Source organism: Rhipicephalus sanguineus, chromosome 2, assembly GCF_013339695.2.
Source record: "Rhipicephalus sanguineus isolate Rsan-2018 chromosome 2, BIME_Rsan_1.4, whole genome shotgun sequence".
NCBI lineage: Eukaryota > Metazoa > Arthropoda > Arachnida > Ixodida > Ixodidae > Rhipicephalus > Rhipicephalus sanguineus.
In genome coordinates, this window is record NC_051177.1 from 72706752 (window position 1) to 72733674 (window position 26923).

General features: G+C 46.2%; 1 protein-coding gene across 1 annotated transcript in view; it reads right to left on the reverse strand.

The window, feature by feature from the left end:
* LOC119383174 (uncharacterized) overlaps window positions 1-26630 on the reverse strand; it is a 71827-nt gene extending 45197 nt beyond the window's left edge. The window contains exons 1-11 of the mRNA XM_037651204.2: window positions 26150-26630; window positions 25253-25300; window positions 25120-25151; window positions 21154-21290; window positions 20637-20737; window positions 20415-20530; window positions 17893-18706; window positions 14528-14891; window positions 8762-12634; window positions 8409-8518; window positions 8234-8320 (exon numbers count right to left, since the gene is read on the reverse strand). Of these exons, the coding sequence (XP_037507132.1) occupies window positions 8234-8320; window positions 8409-8518; window positions 8762-12634; window positions 14528-14891; window positions 17893-18706; window positions 20415-20530; window positions 20637-20737; window positions 21154-21290; window positions 25120-25151; window positions 25253-25279 (5661 nt within the window). The 5' untranslated portion in view covers window positions 25280-25300; window positions 26150-26630. The remainder of the gene's footprint in view (window positions 1-8233; window positions 8321-8408; window positions 8519-8761; window positions 12635-14527; window positions 14892-17892; window positions 18707-20414; window positions 20531-20636; window positions 20738-21153; window positions 21291-25119; window positions 25152-25252; window positions 25301-26149) is intronic.
* Between the last annotated feature and the right edge of the window lie 293 nt (window positions 26631-26923).

Here is a 26923-nt window from a genome sequence, read left to right on the forward strand (position 1 = left end):
CAAACCAGGCCAAGCTGCGTGAAAATGCACCATGGCCGCTCTCTTCGGTAGTCACTCGGTCGGCTCCGAGCGCACTTCGCGACGTATCATACGGGAACGGTCCGACAGTTACGACGTAACAGCGGGGATCCCAATACATTGTATCCTATGGGAGCTATGCCGGGACCGGCGGAAAACGACGTAACAGCCGGGAAAACGCAGCAGTGAGGAACGTAACAGCGGGGTTCTACTGTACAAGTACACTTTCAAGGTACCCACTACGTCGCAAATCATTTTTCTGAAGTACGGAGGCAATCACTATGCCATTATTCGTCTTTCTGCGGATAAGCGAGGTGCTGCTACACATCTGTAAGGCATTATGTGAACTTTGTTGATGCTGCCTGTGGTTCCTGGATGAAGAATTATGGCTGAGCCTTTTGTAATGCATTTGAAGCAATTAACGATCTGGTCACTCGTTGCGCAATTAGCATTATGTGACGCCTGGTCGTTATTTTACTCTTCTGACACGGTATATTACACATTTAACGCAATTCCTTGCCCGACATGACGCCTGTAAGGATGTTTTTGCAAAGGAGTTCCAGTCACTAGCGTGGCTCTGTGGTAGAATACTCGACTGCCATGGAGAGGACCCGGGTTCAAATCCCATATGAGCCTGTTTATTTTTATTTATTTCATTTTTCTTATTTCGCACGATAGTAGTTATGGACACCGGCGGCGGCAGCGGACAACCATCCCACAGCCGTTGTGATTTGATAAAAGCTTTCGCTGTAAAATCAGGCTTCACCACATTTCAAAAGAAATCAACCGGAAGAAAATTCGGCAGATCCCACGCGTTCTTGGAATCGGTTTCATGGGAAGCAGTCAACGAGTACTTCTATGCTGTATTTTATGGCTTTGAGCCAAGTGTTACGAGGTGGATCAACGTGCTTTTGTAAGTGTAGTAGGTGTGTGCACATCGTGGGCTTACCAGGCACGTCAACACTGGCGTTTAAACGGTAACTTTGAGGTGCAACGTAACGTCAGCCCTCACGTTAGAACACACACGTCAGTATTATCGAAACTAAGTGCACATTATGGTGCAACCATGTGGATATCATACGTAACTTTCGTTAATGTATTCCTCTGGGTCGAGCAATGCTTCAATATAGCGTGCTGAAACATAGGAATACAAATGTAATGTTTATTACACTACTATAAAAGCGGAGCCAACACTGGAACCGCAGACGTTAATCTGATATGACGCCTGTATCGTAGGAGTACATACGTACTGTGCATTGCTTTCTTGCAAAATTAGATAGCCAGCACCACAACCACACTTGACGTTGCACCGACATTACGCCTGCATAGGCTGTTTTTCCGAACCAGTCTACATACCCGACGTACCTTTGTGGTAGAATACTTGATTGCCACGCAGAATGCCTGGGTTAGATTCCTGCTGTGATCTTAATATTTATTCTTTCCATTCGTCGGGCCAACGCTGCCGATGTCGGTTTTTCTTAACGCTCTCGCATTTAAAGTACCAATGTCTGTTCTCGCGGTTCCTGGGTAGATATAAACTGTCAATCACATGTGGCGCATACCCGTACACCACGGCCAGTGGTAAACGGCTATGTGCCACACGTGTCTGGAGGAAAGGGTTTGACGACATACGCGACAGAATTTTCCCGTTATTCATGTCATGATACGACAGCCATATCCGTCCAATCCTCTTACCCTCCCATGCCGATTCCGGTCTGCACCAAGTAAAGGAGGCGATCATGAGAGCACCTCGGCGTAGGTGGCTAGGCAGATAAATTCGTAGATAAAAACGTTGAATGTGCCAAAGGTTCGCTAAGAAATGCCTCGCATTTAAAACTCCCAGAGCAGAGTAAGAACACGGCTGACAATTAAGGACTGTTATTTTGAAAAAAATTATAGACGAGTGTAAACAAGAGCTGCAGCAAGCTAGTCAATTAATCTGCTTTCGTATCTCTTCTTTTGCTGTGTTTACTTTTACAGCGAAAGCTGTTATGAGATCATTTCGCCAGCCGTTTCACTAGTGGGCCGCGCCGCCGCCGCCGCCGGTGTCCGTAACCAGCATCGCCCGAAATAAGAAAAAAATTCCAGGATGGAACGAGGTTCGAACCTGGGCCCTCTGCGTGGGAGCCCAGTATTCAACCTCTGAGCCATGCCGGTGCTTGAAACTGCTTTGCAAAGAGGTCCTATACAGGCTTCATGTCGGGAAGGAACCACATTAGCATATGCAATATAGCGTGGTAGAACAGTAAAATAAGCACCAAGCGTCGCACAACGCGAATTCTGTAACCAGGCATCACACAAAGCGATTTGCGCAACAAGTAGTTTGCAGTGATGCTACCGAGGACTTCTGATTTGGAGCAATTTTTGGAGCAGCAAAATTTCCGTTTTGGAGCACTTTGGAGCAGCAAAATTTTCATCTTGGAGCACTTTGGAGCAGATAATTTTGCATCTGGGAGCACTTTGGAGCAGCGAATTTTACATCCTGGAGTGCAATACAGAAGCATATTGCATTAACATTCAAGCACCTGAGTATTATTATGGGACTCTTATAAAGGCTAGAAATATTTCGATTCATTGCAAATCTCAAGGAAAAAATCATCTCAGGAGCATAGGCGTGCGCACAGGGGGGGGGGGGGGGCGGCCGCCCCCTCCCTAATCACCTAAGAGGGGGGGGGGGCGCAAGATCTGCCCCGTACATTGACCCTTGCGATAGCAATGATATGGACACTCCCGGCGGATTTTTGCCGTCGCCGTTGCCGTAATTTTCCGTATTAAGTCCAAAATAAAAAAATTACACCATCTCCCGCTAAAGGGGACCATGAGGCAATGCGAAGCCGGAGCACTTGCACGATCGCGTTCCGTTGGCGTTCGTTGGGCATGCTACCGACCTCGCGTCGTGGAACGCGAAGAGGGACGCTACGCGCGTCGTATCTTCCATCTAGCCTGGCCGTTAATTCTCACAGGGCGAGCGGGGAACGCGGTCGACAGGCGGGCGAGAGGGGGCAGCGTAGGAGAGGAGAGAGAAGGGGAGGGGACGCGCATGCGCTCGAGCTCATCGCGGCGTTGCGCAGGAGAGAATTTCGGCATGTCTAGCCCGCGTATCAGAGGAAGAGTGGAAAGGGGGAGGGGAGAGGGAAAGTGGAGAGGGGGAGGAGAGGGGAAGTGGAGAGGGGGAGGAGAGAGGAAAAGTGGAGAGGGGAAGGAAAGAGGGGTAGAGGACATGGGGAATGGTGAGGAGGAGTGGAGAGGAGGTGTGTGGAGAGGGTATGCGCATGCGAAGTAAGGGTGGTACGCCGCACACCACCACCACCACCACCGGATTGAGCTCCGCCTTAAGATACTTCGCATCTAATAACATCACCACGTGCATTCTAGCCGCGGGTAAAAGCTCGGGAGCGCTGGCGACGAACGCGGCTGAAGCGGAGATTAAGCTAGCCGGCCGTCTGTCTCCGCCGCACGGACAGGGCATGAGATAACATCTTCCCGCGTGCGGGCCTGCCATCGATTGCTCATCAAACAGAGAGGAAACGCCCCGCCCGTCTTTCGTGAGGAGCATGAAGGAACGCCAGGGGAGCGGAAAGGGGGGGGGGGGGGTACCGCATCGTTCGAAGGGCGCAGTCGCTTGCGCGCGCGCTATCTCGAGGCATCAGGAGACGGCTCGTAAACTTGCTGTGCTCTCAACGCTTACTTCACGTATAGAGAACTAAGAGCAAGAAAACGCTTCGGTTCCTGGAGGGGCCATATTCGCTTAAACCAGAGTTTTGTTGAGTTACGCGAGATCGGATCCAAAAGAGTTAGCGGCTAGTCTTACTTCGTTTCACGATACAATTTTTTGGTATCGCATCCATTGCTTCGCTCTTAAGTGAAACTGAACTTTTTTAACCGTTAGCTATTGACTCCCGAAAGCGAGGGGCGGACGTGTAACATGGCGTATCCGCTTCACTGTGGGCCGTCAGCGACGGGCCCGCTACTGACAGCTGCGCATTTGCGGCTGCTCCGACCAGGAGATATGATTTTACTAATGAGATGACATTTTTAAAAAAAGCAAGCAAAAAATTCGAATTGGAACCCTAGCACGTGAGCTCGAAAGGGCAGGGCCTTTTAGGGGGTATTTACTGCAGAGTGATTACAAACTCAGACGTGCTGGCGGAAGGAATTACGAAAAAGCTGTTCTGGATGAAGATCCATCGATAAAGTATATCTGAGGAAAGGTGTCAACGCGTTTCCACCGTTCGCGTGCTCTTCCATGAACACGAAGCAAGGAAAATTCGATATTGTCCCATATATCTACTGCGAGCGATATCCCAGATTTCATTCCGCGATGTCCGGAAACAGAAGTGACACATTTTAGCGGCACGCATGTAGTTATAACTGAACATTGCTTTCCTTGAGTGCCGTGCGACGCTTGAAACGAGCTATCAGCAGCGTGTCTGGAACAGACGACGTCCGCCGATGAATCGCCGTCGCACTTTCTCGCTACCGATAGGCCTAGACGTCACGAGCCTCTGGGGAGAGCGCGTTTTGCTGTCGAGCCGACTTGCAGAACAGAAGCTGCGTCGGCACCGTGCATGGCATCGTGGCTTATCGGAACGCACGCGCGAGCGCTATTTATTCAGCGGAATAATTCTTGGTCCATGATTGCGACTTTATTGGCAGCCCCAAGATCGAGCTGCACATGTTCTGACGCGCTGGCGGTGCGATTGCCGGTGATAGGCGCCCCCAAACCCGAGACTTTGGCGCAGTTTGGCGCAATTTTCGTCGATATTATCAGGATGGCGCAGTAAATACGATTTGGCGCACTTTGGCGCAGTTGGCGCAGGAGTGGAATCACTGAGTTTGTTGAATGCTTCCAACCAAAGAGGTTTAAACCTCCTTGCTTCCAACCCATTACAGGGCTCTGCCATAATTCTTCGTCGTCATCAGGCACAGCATCAACAAAGTGCGCATAATGCCTTACCTGCGTTTGGCAGGTACTACGGCTCTCTGTAGAATGACGAAAAATGGCACAGTGCCTGCTGCCCTACTTCTAAAAAATTACAATGATTTATAGCGTAGTGGGTTCCTCGCAAGTGCACTTGTATTGGTTGCCAAGGAAGCCCAAAAGCATGATCCATTTCCTCGGGGTCTCAGTAAAATTACAATGATTTACAGCGTAGTGGGTTCCTCGCAAGTGCACTTGTATTGGTTGCCAAGGAAACCCATAAGCGCATGATCCATTTCCTCGGGGTCTCAGTAAAATTACAATCATTTATAGCGTAGTGGGTTCCTCGCAAGTGCACTTGTATTGGTTGCCAAGGAAGCCCATAAGCGCATGATCCATTTCCTCAGGGTCTCAGTAAAGTTCTTCGCCCCCCCCCCCCGTCTCTCTCCCACGTCAACGTATGTTATACAGCATGACGGGAGAGGGAAATAGCGACCGGGCGTCACCCAATGCAAATTACATAACTGGTGGGCCGTTTAAAGCTTCCAACCCATTACAAAGGGCTGAGCCACAATTCTTCATCGTCATCAGTCGTCGCGTCAACAAAGTGCACGTAATGCCTTACAGACGTCTACCTGGTGTCTCGCTTCTCCGCAGAATGACAAATAATGGCTTAGTAGGTTCTTCCCAACTTCACAAAAATTGTGATTTATGGCTTAGTGGGTATCTTTCTAGCGTACTTGTATTGTAGCCCCAAGAGAGCTAACAACGGGCTCTAGAAACGCCGCTCTTCCGGCTTTCGCTGTGACTGTGCTGCGGTTTCAGCGCAGGCCTGGCGTCTTTTTAAGGGTGCGTGTTTCATATGGTTAGTTTCGTGATTGTCTGCATTATGCGTAAACCAGAGCAGCAGCAAACTGGTCAACTAGTTTGCTTTTGTATCTTTTCTTTTGCTGTGTTTAGTGTTTAAGGACGCGTGTTTCATACGGTTAGTTTCGTGATTGTGTGCATTATGATGCATCTTGAAGTTATTTTGGATTTGTTGCTTTATCGATTCACGTATAAACCACATTGTATATTCTTCTTTTTTCTTTTGAAATTGTGTAAAAGCCGGGGGTGAATAAAATTTTATGTACCACTTATTAACTCCTCCATGTGCTTCATTTCGGGAATGCTGGAAGCGAATTTTACGTGTTATCAGGCACGCTTCAGCCCATGTATTATGGTGGAAAAAACTGCCTTCTTCAATCCTGCAGGACAACAAAATATTCGGCCAAATAAGTGACACTAACTATCCAGTTCTCACGCTGAAACGCCCCCGCGGAAGCTCACAATTGCGCTGTCCGCGCTCAAGCTGCGCTGCCTCTTGCCCGGAGCAAAATGGCTGCCAACCGGTTTCCCAGGCTTCACCCGCTCACGTCGTCGCGTATAGGGGACCTCCACTCCAGAAGTTTTTTTTAAACCTCCTTGGTCACGACACAGTCAACGTCCAATTGGAAGTGGTCCCTAGAGTTTCAATATGCTTCACCTCATCACACCCCCGTACTGCGGCAGAGCTGCCTTTCAACTTCCGTTACGGTCGAACTTAGCTAATACCCATGTTACACAGGCAAAGCAAGCGCGGTTACGACCAACCACGGTTGACCGCGTTGAACCGCGGTTAGCGCCAACCACGGTTCGCCGATGTTACACAGCGCGAAAGCATCCTCGGTTAAGGTGGCTAACGCCATCTGGCGTAGAGCAAACTAACTGACGCACTAATCAACAGAGCGACGTTCTGTTTACAAATATGCCACTTATTTCTTGCATAATGTTCTTCAAAAGTATAATTATGCGAATATATGCATCTTTTACACTAAAGCCTCATCGCTTGAGATAGTTTTGTTTTTGTGTGCCTATTACAACTTTGGAACAATGCGTCAGGTGGAAGTTCGGCGTTTAACTCGGCTTTAATTGCCGCGTACACCTTTGCATTGCGTGACGTGCTCCGCAGATCACGCAAATGATTTTCCCACAATCTTATCAGGCTTTCCGTGGTCCGTGTCGTCCAGTTCGATCGTTTTTCACGCGCGCTCGCCGGCATGCACTGTAACTCATCGGTAGTGGGCGCCGCCATTTTCTCGGTTATCTGCCTAACCGAGGTTGCCAAGCTCGGTTTCTTAAAACCGCGGTTAGCGGCATAACCGCGGTTTCGTGTGCCGTGTAACATCAGCGAACCGTGGTTAACGTAACCGCGGTTAGCGTAACCGCGGTTTAGGCTGCCTGTGTAACAAGGGTATAAGACAGTCAACATCCGATTGGAAGTGGTCCCTAGATTTTCAATATGCTTCACCTCATCACCCCCCCCCCCCCCCGTATTGCGGCAAAGCTGCCTTTCAAGCTCCGCTACGGTCTCAAATGTATTAACTCAAGAAAACGCTGGTTCCAACATGGAGATGAAAGATGTGGCAGAGGTGGGGGCTCAATTAATGCTGTTTTGGACCTGAAATTTGGGCAGGAAGTCCGAAAAATCGGGCGCTGAAGCTTTTTAGCATCCAAAATTTCAGATGTTCTTATATACTGAGTCTGTGATGCAGATTTGGAACTCTGGACTTGAAGGAAGCATTGTCCGCCACATCAGTTGGGCTTCCACAGAAGTTAAAAGAGGAGGAGAGGCTGAGGAAATGGCATCTTTCGATAACACGTGTAAATTGTTGTCAGCAACACATTGGTTGCACCAAATCATGTACATAAATACAATTCGGCATCTACATTGCCTCATTCTTGATAAGACAACTAACCACCCTGCCAGCGCTTCATCAACCTAGCAAAAAGAAACACTTTCATGTCGCTATCTCATAAGAAAATACTTAGGGATCCTCTGCAACCTTTTTCTGCAATTTCACTTCGAAGTACTATTCGAAAAATGTTTGAGAAATATTCAAAAATTATTCGAAAATTATTCGATTCGATTCGCACTCAGTCGTTATTATTCGAATTCGCTTCGCAGCCAAAATTTTGCTATTCACACAGCTCTATTAAATATACATGCGCAGCAAGGCAAAACAATCCACTAAAAAAATGAATAAACAAAAGGCAGAGTAATAGGGCAGCTCTGTCAAGCCCTTGGTGTAATTTGAGGGCTAGATGTGAACGATGTAGCCATCCCAGGGCTCAATGCAAATGATTCAGAGAATCTAAATAAATTTGGAGCTTGACTTAAGTGTAAATGTCAAGAGGACCACAGATGCTTGGATTGAAATGATGCACAGGCCGATTACGACGGCAAACTAAGCACAATAAGCATTCCACACTTACGCTTTTTCCTAGCAGATCACCAGCCGAAATGCTATGACTCAGGCTTGGACTTGACGGAGATGTTGGCTGAGACGCCCTTTCAGGTGACTGCAGAAAATGAGAACCGAAATGAGTGTGCGCACTAGCACAATGTGAAAGGCAAAACCACATGATCGCAGTTTGTGCATATACTTACGTTTTTTGGTTGCACTTCCATTCCATGGCCATGCAGATTGTCAATACTGTGCCTGTGCAGATCGCTTTGAGCAGCAGATTTCTGGAAGTCATTTGACCAGCAGCGCTTACCTGAAGAAGAAAATTAAAAAGCCACCAGGAAAGGTGGTACTCGTAAGACTGCAGCGTCCTAAACACAAATATATATAATAGTATATGAAGACAGAGTCACAGACTGAAAATGCATCAACATGCACACTCAACAATTAAACAAAACCATGCGGGTCGGTAGGGCCACACTGGAAGTAAGACTAGCCTAACTTATATGAGTTATATATATCGCAAAAAATAAAAAGAAAAGAGAAAGTGGTTTACCTGTTTCAACCAGGGGGCTATGGCTGGAATAGAAAGGCACCTCCTGACGCTCGGGTGATGACAACTTCAGAGATCCCAGACTGGCACTCAAGGAACCCATCTGCACAAAGTCACCACTGCAAGCCGCTGTCTTCTGCGGCCTTTCGGCGGGAAGTTGTTCGGCAGATTTTCCCAAGATCCCGAGCGGATCATTCAGCATGCTGGTAGCCACAAACTCCCTGCACAAGTCTTCACCATCATAGATGCTGTGCTTTGCCGGCGACACTTGAGGGCTGGCACCGCTGACTGCTTTCGAAGGTGACGGCTGCGTGCGTGCACTCCCAAACCCAACGTTTTCGTAGTAGGGCTCATCCTGACAGCTTGATGGTATCAGGGGTGTCTTGCTGCGAGTCACGTGCTCCGCAGGCGAGCTGTCGATGATGTCCTCCAGAGAGCGAGACAAGCGCCTTGGCAGCATCTTCCCAGGGCTTCGAGATGCCGTGCCTTCTTCAGAGTCACCGCAGCCTGAAGGAACACAATCCTTTGACCTAGGCTGGCTCGCTTCAGCCGCCTGCTTACTGCGCATGTGGCAGAGGACAGAGCGTGACATGTGCGACGTCTTTTCGAGCGTGTGACCGGCAACGTACTTGTTGCGCTCGGCATCGGAAAACTTGCGGGTGTTCGCGGGGTGGAGGAGACCACGAAGGGTGCTCTCCAAGTCGGCCGTCGACTGCGGCTCGCTGAGGGTGCGCGTGTGGCTGACGCCGAGTCCGGCTTGCGGAGTTGAGATTTTGTTGACCTTGCGACCGACGTGATCCTTGGAATGTGGAGACATGGACGTCACGTCACGAGTATTGTTGAGCATGTTAGGTGTCGCCCGCGACTGCTGACTAGCGGGCCGTGCCGCCGAGCTACCAAAAGCCGATCCAAGCTTGTCACCAAAGATGTCGGAGTAGTAGTATGGTGCACTGTTGCCAGTGCTGCTGCTGTTCAGCACTTTGTTGGAGTTGGATTCAGAGACAACGCACCGAACCTCCGATGGCAAGACGTCAGGAGCAGTGGACAGAAGGGGCGATGAAACCTGGCTAAAGTTACCTTGGTTTGAGGAGCTGCGCAGCGAGGTATCCACACTGCTCGTTTTAACCACAGAACTTGTCAAGCTAGAACCAGCTTCACTGGAGCTCGTCTCTCCATCAAGGCTTTTTAGCAGTCCAATGCTAGTGGGCCTGTTTTCACTCTGGTATGAGGAAACTTTGACAAATGCATCGGGGCTCATCTTGGAATTGGTCAATGGAGCTGTTCCTGCAAACGACACAAACTTGGAATGTTGGCTTGGGCTGCGTTTATCAGGTTCTTTAAAAGCATCAGTACTTTGTGCTGATGATGTTGCAGCATCAGGCTTTCTTTCCTTTTTGAATGAGTATTTTGTAGCATGTGATGTGTAAACAGGTAAGTAGGGCTGTGCCAGTGATCGAAGAGGTGATGATACGTGATCATTCAGAATTTCCTTTTGATAGCTCGGCAGAGATGATGTGGCAGTGTCAAAATCAGCCCGACTAGCTTCATCATCTGCATCTGAGGCTCCAGAGTCCTTGACCTCTTCATGGTGCAACAAATCTGGAATAGCCTTCTTCACAAGATGCTTGTATCCATCTTTCATATACAACTCGTGACTTTTTGGCTTCTCAGGTGACTTGGTCTCAGGCTGTGAAGGTGCCAGTCGGTATGGCTCTTCGTAAACAGGGGGACTTTCTCGTTTAGACTGCACATTGTTCCCAGTGCTGCTGTACGGCATTGAATGCAAGTCTTCTGAGGTCTGTTGGACTTGTTCGTAAATGTTTTCGGCTGAACCACCACTGCTCGACCCTGAACTTTCAGATTTTAGGATTTGACAAGCCAACGAAGACTTTCCGTAGGAATCATGAGCATAGCTAGTGACTGGCAACACAGGCTCATTGTAAACTGGCTCTTCATACGGGCAACCAGGACTGAGATCAACATTCATGGAAACGTAGTCAGCCTCGCTTGTCAGCCAGCCCATGGGAAGGTAGTGTGCCTCAGGTGGCTTAGACTGCACTGAACAAGGAGGTGGCTCTTGTGGACAGTGCCTGAGAAGTGGCATGGTGTCTGGCTTTGGCACCTCACCTTGTCGAAGCTTGTCGCCGTGTGCATGCTGTGCACTCTCTCTGTTCAACTCTGCACTTCTATGCAGGCTTGCAAGGATGGATGTGCTGCCATACTTTGATAGAGAGTCGATTTTTGCAGCATCGGAAGCACTGGTCCTGAACTCAACGTCCTGTGGAGTTACGTTGTTGCCCGCTGCTGACGATGCAGTTCTGTCTCCAATTCGATTTTCCTCTGCAGCTTCCCAGCTTTCTTGAACACTATCGCCATGCTTTGGACTCGTTTCGTCTTTAGGTTCAAAGCACTTAATTCTATCCTGTACTATGTTCACAGGCGGTGCTTCCTTCTTTTTCTGGTATGCGGCTCTCATTTCTTCGAAGCTTGAGTTCCCCACAGGAATTTTTACCTCGGTTGCTTCAACACACTTGACTTCTGTGTCAATGCCTACATCTTTCGACAGGTGCATAGGACTCTTGGATGGTTGCCTGTCTCTCACGTACGTTCGATTGGGGCGCAGAGTGCCCTGGAATAGCTCCGGGCTCTGATCGCCCGGTGTTTGGCACTCGCACGATGCTTCGAAGACGGAATTATTGCTAGTCGACTGGAAGGAAACATCCAAGTTATCAGGAACGGGGAGTCCGACGTCCTTGTCGATTTCCCACTGCGGACTTTTTGGTGTGGTTGAGCTTCGACGGTAACGGCTGTCAAAGGTCTCCATTTCGGCAGCACCGCTGCCACTGCTTTCTATGTCAGAAACAGAACCCAGCAGTGTTTTCGAAGCAGGCTGCTTGGGATAGAACATTTGCGAAGCTCTGTAATAGTCTTCTTTCTTGATGTAGAATGCTTCCTCGTCCTGTGGGGTGTTTTTAGGACGCTGCGATGGATGCGATGAGCTAGGGCTGTCCTTGCGAAGCCACATGTCAGCATTGCCATAGAGCCTTTCTTGGGGCACGTTAGGTCGTGGACTGCTCAGGCCCTGGTCGGACCTGGAAAGACTGGTATCCCTATCAGTGACACGGTCGTCGGATGACAGCCGTGAGTTGTGATGCCTGAGAACACTCTTCGGGTCTCTAATAACAGTGCTACCATGAGGAGACGTGAGTGGCCTACCTTGCAGCAAGCTCTTTTCCTCAAGAAAAGCTGATTCATCATTCTGGTGCCGTGGCAATGAGGAGCCTGATGAAGAGTAACTCGTCTGTCTGGCTTCACTGAACGACTCATTCAGTTGCTGAACCTTTTTCTCCCTGTTTACGTGGCTACTGGCAGTAGCGTTCTGGTTGCCTCGTTGCACAAGAATGTTAGTTGGGCTCAGCTGCCTGTCAGAATGGACATAAGCTGTGTCGTAGAAGCCAGGGCGGTTGTCTTCAGTGCAAGGCCTTTCACGTGCTTCATTGTATGACCTGTTGTGTGCTTCGTTGGAGTAGGTCTTCTCGAATGGACTAAAAGCACGTGATGCCTGACTTGGGTTGTGAGAATCGTGATGGACACTGTAAGGAGAGGTTTCATCGCGAAAACGAGTAGAGCTTTGATCTGCTTTCGACAATGGCTTGTTCCAATCGGTGCCCAACTGTTCGTGCTGTGAAGGCAAGTGCCTCCTGTCGCCGCCTGACTGGCTCAGGCAGGAACGCAGGGGTTTCTGGCTTTGCACATTGGGCGGTGTGTAACTTTGGGGCTGTTTGTCATGGTAGAATTCAGGATCGCAACGAAGGTTCCGTAAGTTAACATAATCCGGGCTGTCACGATACCTTGTGGGTGACATCTTTGCGTGCTCTTTTGGGTGTTGTTTTTTTCAAGGGAGATGTTATGCAAAAGAAAAAAAAATATAGGAGGGGGTGTAAGGGGAACAAAAAAAAAAAGAACAAAACAGGTTCAACGAAAGTGAAACTTAACCATGCTACACCAATGTCATCAGCATCATCATCAACCACAACAAAACACAAAGGCAGGCCTTGATGCAACAGGCTATCATAAACAGTGGCACGGGGTGGTGGACAGGCAGCATCAAAATGGCCCAACATTGCAAGCAGACAAGGCAATCAACCTCAAGGTTCTTGTTGACAGCTAAATGGGGCATATGCCATGAAGCATGCCAGTGAGTGCAAGCTCAAGTAAGAGTACACACAGGAAAAAAAAAAGCAACAACAAAGAAGAGGAATCTATCATTGTGAAGTGGTTCTAATGGTTGTACGCTATCCAGAGCTTATTGGACAGGAAGTGAAAAGCATTTATGATGGCTAGAGAGCTCTCCCCAAGCGTAGAGAAAGAAGCATCTTCAGATGGAAGCCCTCTCTACCCACACCACACACAGGAAGCTCAAGAGTGTAATGGGGGTAAGAAGGTAACACAAGACTGACCGATATATTTTAATAAATAAGTAAGCAATCTCATTCACCAACAACGTTAACTTGCACTTGAGATAGCCTTATTCCTGAATTTTCTGGCCACTTTTTTCTTCATAGGAGAGCCTGCTTGAAATTTCTGGTGAAAGAGCTTTCTTCTTTAATATAATCTCATTTTAATTATTCAAAATTTCTCACGCATTTCTTGAGCGCTATGCACATTTCTGCTTGGCAACCTGTATTGCAAGATGACTGGTGTCCTACTTATAGATAGGCATCACAACTCAGCATAGGTAAGTTTTTCTTACAGACGCTGCAAGCTGATAATTTTGCAGCCTACCCTGGTAACTTAGCGGCTAAGGTGTTGCACTGCTAAGCTCAATGACACAGGCTCAATTACCAGCTACAGTGACCACATTTCGATGAGGGGCAAGACACAAACATACCTGTAATCTCAGATTTAGGTGAATTTTAAAGAATCCCAGGTGGTCAAAATAACCCAAAGTCGCCCACAATGGCATGCCTTATCAGTGAGAGTTGCTTGCTACGTTCCTCAGCTAAGCAGGCACAGCAAACCAGGAATCCCGGAAAAGGGGGCATATTCTTCACTAAAGAAATTGTGCCCTTGACAACATATCTTTATACCACTGAGAATTTTTCAGGTACTGTTTGTTATTTGAGTGTGTAGTCGTGCAGAGAAGAGAGCGAGCAATCAGTGCATCTGCAGAGGTAGTTCAGACTGGTACCTTGGGCAGCCCTGTGTCGGGTTTTTTTGCTACATGAACTGTCTGGAAGATTTCAGTGGTTACGCAAGCAAATAAGGACAGCTGCATACTGCTTTCCCATAGTAAAGTACACAGTAATCTGAATCATTCACCTGTTGTTCTAAACACACATTTAGCAAATACAGTTGAAACCCTTTATAAGAGGCACTGATATAAGAGACAACTGGGTGTAAGAGACACCAGTGTGCCTACATCAAAGTAGGGGTTAATGAGAAAATGAGAACCTGGTACACTGCTTATGGGAGACACCTCATATATAATGAACAAGAACTGCTCCCTAGTGTGTGTCTCTTATTAAGGGGTTCAACTGTAAAGCTCCACAATAAGAAGTCCTTAAATTGGCACTTATACGGAAAAAGAAACAAAAGCGGGTCCCATTTTTCAGCACAGATGAACAGTCACTGAATCAAAAAAAAAAAAGATCTGATTGTGCCAGTAGGTGATGAAACGCTGGACAAACTTTGACATGAAAGCTAGCAAGCAACAAAACATGCCAAGTGAGTAAGGTGCAAGAGAACTGCATTGTAAATAATACTCACGAATAAGATCAGGTCCCAAAGGTGCCGATGATTCTTGCGCCCGACCCACAGGTTCTCCTCGTGGCTCTGTGTTGAAGAAGTGGGCCCCCAGCATGCCATCCATTGGCCTGGAGCCTTCAGAAGCTCGCCGTCTGTACTCTTCGGGCAATGGAGGACGCTCGGGGGGCAGTGCGGACTCGGGCATCGGTGTCTTGCGGAGCACTGCCGACTGGAGCTCTTGAGGAGAAGGCACGACATGCTGCTGCTGATGGTGCTGCTGCTGCTGCTGCTGCTGCTGCTGCTGCTGTTGACCTGGTTTCTTGCAAAGCGGAGACTGCAGCATGCGTTGCTTCCATTCCAGTAGTCGCTTCATTGACTGTTCCTTCTATGCCAAAGTGAGAAAAGGCAACAAAAAGAAATTCATGCAGACCTTCTGCATTGTTGAAACTGGTTCAAAATTGGAATTGGCTTTGTTAGATTTCACACTCGCACTAAACTTGTCATTACATATTCGACATGATGCCATTGCAATGAACGAAAGAATGGGAATGGATTGAGGGGCCCATTTTTGTTCAATACAGCCAGGGAGCACGAAAACTAATATACAATCAAATAACACCTTATTCATTTTCGCCTTCAAATTGAATAGCTGCTATTTGTAAGCAATGCTATTACTATTCGAATAGCGATGAACATTTCGAAATGTCAACTGCACCTAAACAAATACAACACTGGTGTAAATGAACTACTAGTACAAATGTCATCCCTTATGAGCTCATACAGTACAGCAGACCACAGTATCTTGCTCTAGAAGCCAGATTTTGCCGACTCATTCCCATTGTCTGAAGAGTTCTGTGTGTGCGATTAACCTACTCATCTGATCCAAATGTTCCATTTATGCTTTTAGAGCTAAAATGATGAATTTATCAGAACGTGAACATCACATCACTTTCAGTTAATTGTAAAAGCAGTTGTTCGGTATTTAAAAACTATACGATATAATATTAAAGTAGTTTCTGGCACAATTCGATTAATATTAGACTTGATCTCAAAGACCGCTATTTGCACACTTCTAGATGCAACCACATGAATCCAACAGATAATGAAGCATGAATGAGCTTTTGAACTATCTATGAGGGTTGACAGTATTAACAAATAAATAAATAAAAGTGCAAACTGCACCGTGACTGCAGAATGCGTGATGCCAAAAATTAATTGAAATGTACATTACGATGCATTTCGAAGCATCAATGATCACTTCAAAATTGAATCATTTCAAAATGCCCATTGCCATGAGTGACAAAGGCTGGTGAAGGAAGGAAGTAATCGAAAGATGTTGAAACCGCCCATGCAATGCAGCCCTCCCTCTCTTACCCACAAGGTGGCACTATAAACAACTGCAATTTCCCGGTTCTGCGATTTTACAGCATATGTTTGCAAGTTGAGGTTACTGAGAGACATGCTTTGAGGGACACCTGCACATTTCCCAGCATCAACATGTGTTTTAATTGTGATAACATCAGCTGCCACAAGGTAAGAGAGGTAAAGCTGAAAAATACGTACACATTAGTAGACTGTAATTGTGGCAGAGTAGTTAATGCATTGAGCTACTATTATGCCTTGAAGCCTTGGTTCCCTACTTTTTCTTTTATTGCTGAATAATGAACCTACTTGGCGAGAACCTTTCACAATGACGCATCAATTTACCGCAAATCTTCGAAAACGAAGGAAACCACAAAAAGTAGCTCTGAAAACAGCTAGTGAATGAGGATGAGAGGACAATGATGAACATATAAGCCCCGATGTGTTAAATGTCATAGTTACATAAATACAAACAAGACACAAGCGGAAGAGTATGCTTGTGTGTGAATTATTTGGATTCTGTACAAGCTCACCCCTCTCCTTCCCCACCTGAGGGTGGGAAGGAGTGAGTACAGCATACGTAAAAATGCTGCTAAGGAAAGCAGTTGCTTGCCTGACAAAGACAAGTCCTGCTGTCAGAAAGCTGGCTCCAGCAACATGCTCTATTCAACAATTTTTCATAGTAGTTACAGGAACAGTTGTGTGCAGACACAGCGACCAATATGGCACTTTAGATTTAAAGAGGTGCAATGAGAAAAAACTTCAGGCATCCTTTAGAACAAAGGTTTTCCAAAACATGCTTCTACAGTCAGAAATATTTACGCCGTACTGAGAGGAAAGAAAAGAAGACGTCAAACTGTCACGTTACAAGAGCCAACTGCACAGCATGGTTCGTTTTAGTAATGAAAGCCTGACACATTCCTATATCTAATCCTCGGAACTGGGTCACCAGAGTGTGCATGTAAAAAACGCCAGGCCTGCGCTGAAACCGCAGCACAGTCACAGCGAAAGCTGGAAGAGCGGCGTTTCTATAGCCCATTGTAAGATCTCTTGGGGCTACAATACAAGTACACTAGAAAGGTACCCACTACGCCATAAATCACAATTTTTGTGAAGCTGGGAAGCACCTACTAAGCCATTATTCGTCATTCTGTGGAGAAGCGAGGCACCAGCTACATGTCTGTAAGGCATTATGTGCACTTTGTTGACGCGACGACTGATGACAATGAAGAATTATGGCTCAGCCCTTTGTAATGGGTTGGAAGCTTTAAACGGCCCACCAGTTATGTAATTTGCATTGGGTGACGCCCGGTCGCTATTTCCCTTTACTTTACTGAGACCTTTACTGAACTTTAGTTTACTGAGAACTTTACTGAGACCCCGAGGAAATGGATCATGCGCTTATGGGCTTCCTTGGCAACTAACACAAGTGCACTTGCGAGGAACCCACTATGCTACAAATCATTGTAATTTTTGAGAAGTAGGAAAGCAGGCATTATGCCATTTTTCGTCATTGTACGGAGAGCCGTGGTACCTGCTAAACGCATGTAAGGCATTATGAGCACTTTGTTGATGCTGTGCCTGATGACGATGAAGAATTATGGCGGAGCCCTTTGTAATGGGTTGGAAGCATTCAACAACCTTCTCGTTGCGCAATTCGCATTGTGTGACGCCTGATTACAGAATTCGCGTTGTGCGACGCTTGGTGTTTATTTTACTCTTCTACCACGCTATATATTGCATATGTTAATGTGGTTCCTTCCCGACATGAAGCCTGTATAGGACCTTTTTGCAAAGCAGTTTCAAGCACCGGCATGACTCAGAGGTTGAATACTGGGCTCCCACGCAGAGGGCCCAGGTTCGAATCTCGTTCCATCCCGGAATTTTTTTCTTATTTCGTTTTTTTTTTTTTCTTATTTCGAGCGATAGTGGTTACGGACACCGGCAGTGGCGGCGGCAGACAACTACGGCGCCAAAAACGGCCGGTGAAATGATCTCATAACAGCTTTCGCTGTAAAACTCACGTGAGCTGCCTTCTTGCTTTGAGTCGAATTTCCACTTGCACTTAATGCCTTGACTGATGGCATTCTTCCTAGCTGCGACTCGTCGTGAAATGCACCAGCCTGCGGCACGGTCTCCATGGTGCGAGACCTCCACTGTTGATGCTGCTGTTGCTGGCCCCGCCAGTCGCGAGCTTCGTCCTCGTCTTCCCAGTCATAATGAGCCATGCTGGACTTTGGGCGAGGCTTAGCTGCGACGGCCGGCGCACTCTTCTTGCGGAAGTACAGCTCCCTGTCTTCGCCATCATCGTCACGCTCCAAGAAGTCGGCCGAGCGTGGCCTCATCAGTTGAGTCGACATCATTGTAGAGTTTGGCACGTTGTCACCGTAATGCGCCGAAACGGGCCGGCCGGCATAGGCGGGCAAAGGTTCCTGTGCCCCGTAAAAGTCGTAGCCCTCGTAGCTGTTACAGGCATCGTAGCCACCCCCTTCGGCTACGTTTGGAGATGTTGCACCGTGTCGGAGAGGCTTGGGAGGTGCATTGGCGTAAACTGGATAGCACGGGCGCTGTCGTGGGGCGGCGGGTGGAGGCCGCTGGTCGTAAATGGGGCTGCGAGTGTAGGAGCAGGGATACTGATCACCGCTGCCCAAATAGTGGCCGTCCGGGGCCGCCCCCGCAGAGTAGGCTTCCACCTCGAAGGACTCGTCAGAGGGACGCTGGGGCTGTTGCATGCCAGGCCTCTGTGGTGCTACGTGCGGTGAGAAATGATAGTCTGGTGGAATGCCCTGAGAAGCGTTAGCTGCGGCTTGCATCCCGTGTAATGGCAGTGCTTGGCGGCTGCATGAAGAAAAATGGTAGCATCAATGCCTGCTTTGCTTTGGGCAGTATGCAACAATAACGAGCATAAACACCTAATTTACCAACAAAAGAGAGCAGCTGAATACCATCACAATAGACAGAAGAGTATGAGTTCTTATTAATAAAGGAGGACTGGTAGTCAATATCCAGAGCTGACTGACATTGGCACAGCTGATCACAACATTTGTGAGGGGGAATTATAAGATGAACCTACTGCCCCAAAAGAGCAGATAGATTTCTTTATGAGACTGCAATATGTGTTACAAGGGATCTACAAGCTCTTTTTCATAGCAAGAAGCAGCTTTACCAACAAACATATTACATTATTTACGAAATGGCACCACGAAGTAGGACCAAAACACGAAGGAGCACACGAAACACAAGCTCCTTCGTGTTTCTGTCTTACTTTGTGGCGCCATTTTCTAAATATGAATCCTTACCAACTAGCCCAATTGTCAGCCCTACGAAACATATTTCATTAGCCATCTTTTTGTACAGTAGTTACTTCTCGATCAACAACATGAAACAAAATGCCAATTTCTGAAATTTTCATCATGGGAACACCCATCACCATCTAGCTGAAACATTTGCTGCAGTTGCAATGAATGTCTGCTTCTGAGGCCTCAGAGTAACGAGTCATATTCCAAAGCTGTGATGGTCGCATTTTGATTGGAACAATTGCCGTGTGCGGTAAAGGTATTAGGTGCAAATTCAAAGAACCATAGGCCCTAGAACTTTACCACGAGCCCACTCCTACAGTGTCCCTTATAATAGAAGTGGACATTTTGGCATGTAATACAATCTTGTCAATTACTTTTACTATTTAGTGCGGAAAGTGTGATTAGGAACAAAGCATAAGGCTAGCATAGCTTGCCAACAGGTGTGGTGTTCGCTTCGCCACAACACTTATTCAGGCAGAAAAAGTCGTGCAAACGTTTGACTCTGTTATGTCAAAGGGAAGAATGTAAGTATGCTTGCGTGTAGGTATGCTTGAATGTTGGTATGCAAATGAGAAATGCAAGTTTACAAAAATTTAACCTTTCACTATGGTAGCTCGTATAGCTGTATTGCCCTGGAATGCTTAAAAGTCAATCACAACAAAGCTTTAGACGGCATAAAAAGCCTAGCTACAGATAGCACAGATATAAAGGAGCTGTGAACAAGAGTTTACATTTTAAATACTAGTGGAAGCAACGTGGAAAGCTTGCAAAAATAACCATTCTGATGCCACAACTGAAAAGAAAAACGCCACCATTACTGCTCGCCGGAAGTGATGCTTTACAAGGGCACAACCTAGAATGCGTGGCTCCTAGGCATGACCTCCGAGATAAGAGGGTGCTGAATTAAACATCTTGGAGGCAGTGGGACTGGGCCTACGTGATGACGACAACCACCACCGGTGCTGTTTGAAAGCTGCTAAGAAAAAAAACTATATCATTACCAGTGCTGTAGGCTTTCCAAGACTGCTTCAGTGTTGGCAAGGAGTTGCAAGGATTTGATGATCTGTTTATTATTCAGTTGGAACCTTGTAATTTGCATATTACACCCAAGTGAGACCAACGAATCATTCCCCTAGTCATGTTCACGGTAAGCACAGGATTTCAGAGTTTTCACATTTGAATATTACTAGCTATGAACGCAATGCACCTATTGGTGGTAAATACTCTCATTAACAAACACCGCTCACCTGCGGTCAGTGTCTTTTTGCATGAGGGCCGCAAGGGACATGGCGTTCATCCACTGACACATGCTGGCATTGTTCTCCGCAGCAAAATAGTATGTCTTTGTGTTCTGGTGCTCAGCCTGGAAAACCAAAAGCAGTTGTGCATCGTGTAAAAATTTTTTTTTTGCACAGTTGCGAGCAAATCCCGAATCAGGTCGAAAAAGAATAATTTGTGGCGGGACTCACTACAAACGAATGCTTCAGGGACACCTTGTCATCCGCTGTGCATGGCCTGATTTTGTAGCTTGGCAGTAGAATGGAACCTAAACACTTGTCTTCTTCAGGCCCTGAAAATTTGACACTTGAGTTACTCACCGCGTAATTATCATAAGAACTTTTGAACAGCAAATATCTGAGAAATGTAATATTACACAGTAAAGTTTTAAACAACGAAACTTTTTTAGTGAAAAAAGAAAAAACACAACCAAACTGAACTTACACGCCAATCATGAAGACTACTTAACCATGCAAAAGGCATGACAAAAAGAAAGTGCACTTCTTACTTTTACAGTAGCAACAACTGCTAACTATAAGGCAACACAAGCAATTTATGTGCACTTTATATCCTGCTTTCAGCTTATCTGTACAGCTTACTTACAAGCAAAATTATGTCTTGGTACAAATATTCCTCAAAGTTATTCTCCAGTGACCGATATGATATACAATATAAGAGATTAAGAAGCAGATTTACTGATGTGCGTACCTTTATAATAGAACAAGCAGTACTCTGAAAGGATGCACCACCGTTTCTTCCACTGTTTTATTGTAGCTCCCTCGAGTTTGTAAAGCCAGCCTTTGAGTACGACTTCAGCCTGACTGTCTCTTCTTACAACAGGTGAACTGGAAACATACAGAATACATCAAGCTCACTTGGCATTAACATAAGCATGCTCACGCAAACCAATAATTTTTTCAAATTTAATCTCGTCTCAATGTTCCGAGTTTCTCACGAGGTATTTCACCGTTTTTGAGGAGAAAGAGTGAACTTTTAGAAGACAGCACCGCGAAGATAATGTCCCTTTCTTCTTTCTTTTTGGTAACACAGTACTCGCAGCAGCACGCTTCAGTTTGGGGCACAAGTCTAAACCGTGGTTCCGAAGCCAGCAAGTGCTGAAGGCATGTTCACTTAAGCCGGAATCCTTCTACTAGCACCAGTTTTGAGGTATTCTGATGAAATCTGTTATACTGTACCTTTGTGTTCCGATTCATTTTTTTTTTCCTAAAGAGTGTGAAAGAGCCTATACAGGAAAAATATTTACTGAGATACAAATACAAGTTGCAAGGTAATAATGCAAGTTGAACGAAGTATAACGTAACACCTAATGATAGCCTCATGACTATAAGTGAATGCGAATGCAGCGACAGAACCATATTCAAGTCTACAATTACGACACACTTCATGTAATGAAATAAACATTTTTATTTAGTTTGCTAATATCTGTCACCATTAATAATGGCTTGCTTCCTTGAGTAAGGCAACATAAAAGAACGATATAATTCAACAGTTTCAACAGAGCCAGACCCCAAATTGTCCTTACACTTCCTCAGCTCCTGAAGCACCTTCCATCCTCAAGATGAACAAATCAAAATCACAAGCTTACACATTTGTGCCCACATTAAACCAATTTCCATGAACCACTTCTGGGATCACACTGTTGAAGTCTAAGCTGTCCGATTAACTTTTGCTTTATTGGGTCACATTGAAATTATTATTATCATTATATACATATACTGCCATCTTGCATAGCAAGATATTGCACGAGTACGTATGTATGTACATATTTTCAATCAGCTGAATACGTATTGAATGCAAAAAATACAAAGAAAACAACCAACATAGGAAAAACAATGTAAGGATGAGACAGTTGATTAATGAAACATAATTATGCGACTGGTCTGCAAATTCATCATTCATCAGCTTGAATGATGGCCTTTGCCGACAGTACCAAATGATAACCTCAGAATTCTACAAGCAATGCATATCATGCAACCTGTGAATAGCAAAGTGTCCTTTATGTTTCTAGCCAGATATGTCAACCTAACACGTCAATTTTGGCACCTGTGCTGTTTGTCATTGATCTTTTGTTTCTTTGCTCTGTCCTTTTTCTTTTGTGCCGACCTTTACCCATGTAGGATCGTTTTCTTAAATTCTTAATGACTGTGCAGCTAGTATATTGATTACTTTTAGATGCTTTTGTTCTAATAAACCATTCATTATAAGTAGGTGTGTGCGAATATTCGAAAGTTTCGAATATTCGTCGAACATTACATTCGAAATATTCGTATTCGATCCGAAAATCATGTATTCGAAAAGTTTCGAATATTCGATAACTTTGAATATTCGAAAAATGCGAATATGCGATTCGATTATCATGCATGAAATAACTCGTCCTCCACATTTCTGCTGCGTTCGTATCGCTAAAAACGTTGCCGAGAGGAGCGATAAACATCGTAAGTACACGGAGGCACGATATCTGCCTGCGACGAGCGCCCCAATACGTATGATTTATTGCTGGTGCATCTCCGACGTGCAGCGCTGTTGGCGATCATGTAACCGTGCATTTGCAATATTATTTGGCCGTAACGTGCCGCACTACCACTCGTTCACTATGCGGGACCACTTCTGAAGAAAGACAGTGACCCACGTGACTGGTGGCGGACTGTTCAGATACCCCAGTCTGGCAAAGCTTTGCCCCATGTACCTCCCTATACCAGCCACTTCTGTTCCAAGCGAGCGTGCCTTTTCAGTGGCAGGGGGTGGGGTTGTCTCTGTTACAAGGGAGCGCCTGCTGCCTGATCATGTGGAGCAACTCATATTTCTTCATGATAACATGTAGTCATTACTTTCATTGTGTTGTGATGTGCATTGTGCTAGCCTGGACATTGTGTTCCGGAGATAGCAGTGTATGTTGTGTTGCCAGTCAGGTTGTTAATGTTTTTTTTTTCAAATAGCTACATGTTAAATAAAATATTTTTACTGTGGAGGCATTTTTCCTTTGATATTCGATATTCGATTCGATATTCGAAGGTGGATATTCGTATTCGATTCGTATTCGAAAAATTTGATATTCGCACACCCCTAGTTATAAGTAAGCTTTTGTGGCGTCTGTTCTTTGTTCCTTATCTGCCATGCTACTTTCATATCTCGCCTATTTATATCGACTATCCCAAATGTTTGATCCAAAGGCAGTTCAACCATAACACTGGGCAATATCTCAAGTAACATCAAAGTGAACAGAAGTTTATAACAACATATCGTTTTGCTGCCAAATTAAGCGAAGGTAATACAGAAGAACAAGGCACATATTTTGTGCAATTAAGATGCCTTTAGCATATAATGAAACATTAATTCTCTAATGCGTTCTGGTTTGCATATTAAGATTTCCACTTAAAGGGGCACTGACACCAAAATTCTGCATCTTGTTTTTTCTGTTGCAATAAGTAGTTAACGACCCACTTATCACGGCTGGAAAGCTCAGTTTACTCGAGCGCGCAATCATTAATTATTTGGAGACGGTTTTATAGTGCCCAGTCACAGTTTCGGTTTCAGAGAGCGCAGAGGGAGGCAGGACCCAGAGTGGTGGCTGTGTAAGCATAGCTGGCTACATGAGCACACAAAACCGCGTGCACATGAGCACACAACTCTTTTCAACGAAGGCTTCCTGGTGCTGCTACAATACCCTCTGAGGCGTTGTAAATATGCGTGACCCCCCCAAGATGCACTGCCGAGGATATCAAACTTTGTACTCCCATGCAAGTCTCCCTTTCTTTCCGTTGAAAAGGTCTGCTAGGAGTCAGTGGGAGAGAGCGCCCGCAACAATCGTGGCAGCCAACACAAACTTGTGACGCAGGTGGCCGTTGGTTGTTTACTAGGACACCGAAGGCGCGTTTCGCATGGAGTGGGGCGACGCGCACTTTAAACGTGATTTTAAATATGTTCTAGGCTATATTATCCGTTGATATTTCGTAGATGATGCGTGTGTGTGTCCACATAATTCCATCACACGGGTTATTTCACCTTCGAAATTTTGTGTCAGTGCTCCTTTAATATTTTAAAGAACACATAAAGTAGTTATTGGAGCAGAATAAATATTTAAATACAGACTGTTGTCATGAGGGAAAGCAATAAACTGTAAAGACCCTAAAGCAATAAAACATCGAGTCGGGAAGGAAGCACTGCTGCAGTCTACGCCAAATTGCAGTGAACAGCTTTTATGGGCAACTGCTTATCATAAAGTGACAAGACTCCAGATGTGGATGACACGTTCTCTGCTGTTCAAAAGCCGCAAGGACACAGATGTAACAAAATGAAAAACTCAGCTGTCGTGCGAAAGAAATAAAAAAGAGATATCAACCGGCTTAAACCTGTCACATTGCTTAAACCTTCATTTTAACATTGGTCAAACATAATTGTTTAAAAAGATAATCTGATGGACGCATTCAGAGCAATAGCAGCTCACATATGTTTAACACAGATATATATTCAACAAGGAAGAAAGAGCAAATAATTTACACTGGCTGACGTATGAAACTGGCCTGAAGATGATTGTAATGCTGTAATATTATTTCACGATAAACGTGTTCTGATCTACACTTCTAACAAATGCGAGTTGAAATATTGTAATAAAGAGGTCAATCAATCAACAAATAAAGGTAGCAGTCAACTAACCGTATGTTTCCTGAGAACTTCCTTCTCAAGCTCTGCAAACAGTCAGGGGAGAAAGAAAACAAAACACCGTGAGTGAGTAAACCTTACGAGGGCTGCCATTTCAACGATCGGCAGCAAAAGTCGACATGCTTACCTTCCTAAGCTCCATTTTTTCCGCCATACAGAGAACACAAAAAAGCGCCTGCGAGGAAAGTACCGTGGGAAAATGAAGCACATGTCATGCAGCGATCAATGCTTCGGAAGCCGTTCGGAGGCTTCAATGAAAACAAGGCGCACCGAATCGAGCAAACAAGGCCATTAGGGATCGATACGGAAACAACTAGGGCCACATATAAGCACAGGTGCACCGATATCGCCAGCAACAGGCGGGTTCGATGGCTCTAAAATTGAAAAAAATCAATTCGTTGCCAAGCGAAAGCGGCAGCGATGTGTAAGTCAACACTTCAGTCCCATAAGTGCCACTCTTCGAATTTCGCGCCAAACAACATTACAAACCGGTATGCAAGATCTGTGCTAGTTAATGCGCGACTTTACAACGGTTCAGATCAAAGTTGCGGCTGTTTGTAACGTTTGCACAGCGGCTACAGAACAAGTACTATCTCTGGCACTGAGCTACTGAGCTATAGAGGGAGAGCATTCATACGACAATTGTCTTAAGACGTGGTTCAGAAGACTGTACCGCTTTCGCGGAATAAAGGAAGAGTGGTCTTCCACAAAGAGCCACATTGTAGCACTGCAGTGACCGCCTAATGATCACAGAGGCGCGCTTCGAAGCATCTCCCATCACGGTGCCCTACTTCAGCCGAGCATACAGAAGGCAGCGCAAAAATATTCGCTCATGGGTGCACCAAACCGTGAAGACGGCGATCGCTTTGAACTTTCTCCGGCTTCTTTATTTTTTCTTCCGAGTTACCACGAGCATGCCACTGTCACTTCGTCAGAAACGGAAACCGCGCACTACCCGAACGGGCTCCGGTAAAGAAAGAAACCGCAAGCGAAAGGGCGCATGGGCCCCGAAGCGGTTCCTCACCTTGGAAGAAGTCTAGCCCGCCGCCTCGGTAGAGAGGCCGACGTAATCACAGCACGGACGGAAGCTCACCGGGCGGTGTTATTGAACCCGCACTCTGCCACGCTACGTTGACTCCGCACTCCGCGTCGCTGGATGCCGGCAGTAGCAGTTGCCGGGTTTGTCACGAACAGGCATCACGACGACGCTCCGATGCAACGGCATAAAACAAGAGCCTCACCAACAAGAGCACTATCGCTACCGCTGCTGTGCACCAGTCCGACGACTCGGGACGTGCCATGTCGAATCCGTGCGATCCGCATGAAGGTTTCACTGTCGATGGGTTCGGGTGGCAACTTTTTTTTCGGGCTTCAGGTTGTTGACACAGGTGAGGAAATAAGTCTACCTTACACTGGCTGGCATTGACAAGCTGCTACGGCCAGCCATTATGAAATTCCTGGGGGCCCCTTCTTCGCTACCTCCTCAGCTACACTCTACCTCAGCCCCTCTTCTCGCTTCCCTGGCGTCCCCTTCCCTCGGGTTTCTGTGTTTACGTTACGTCACGAGACAGGTAGCGACGCCTCGCGGATGCTTCTCCGACGACGCTGAACTTTTGTTTTCGAGTCATGCTCGACAGAGGGGGCGACGTCGGCGTTAGCTAGAGTGCTAGAGTGTACTAGTACTCTAATCTAGCTGCAAGGTCGATATGCGCGCCCGCGGATTTTCAAAGTATGTGGTTGCCTGTCTAAACTTCTGCGGAAAGAACGAAGGAAAATAAATTTCTGCTGACTGCAGCGC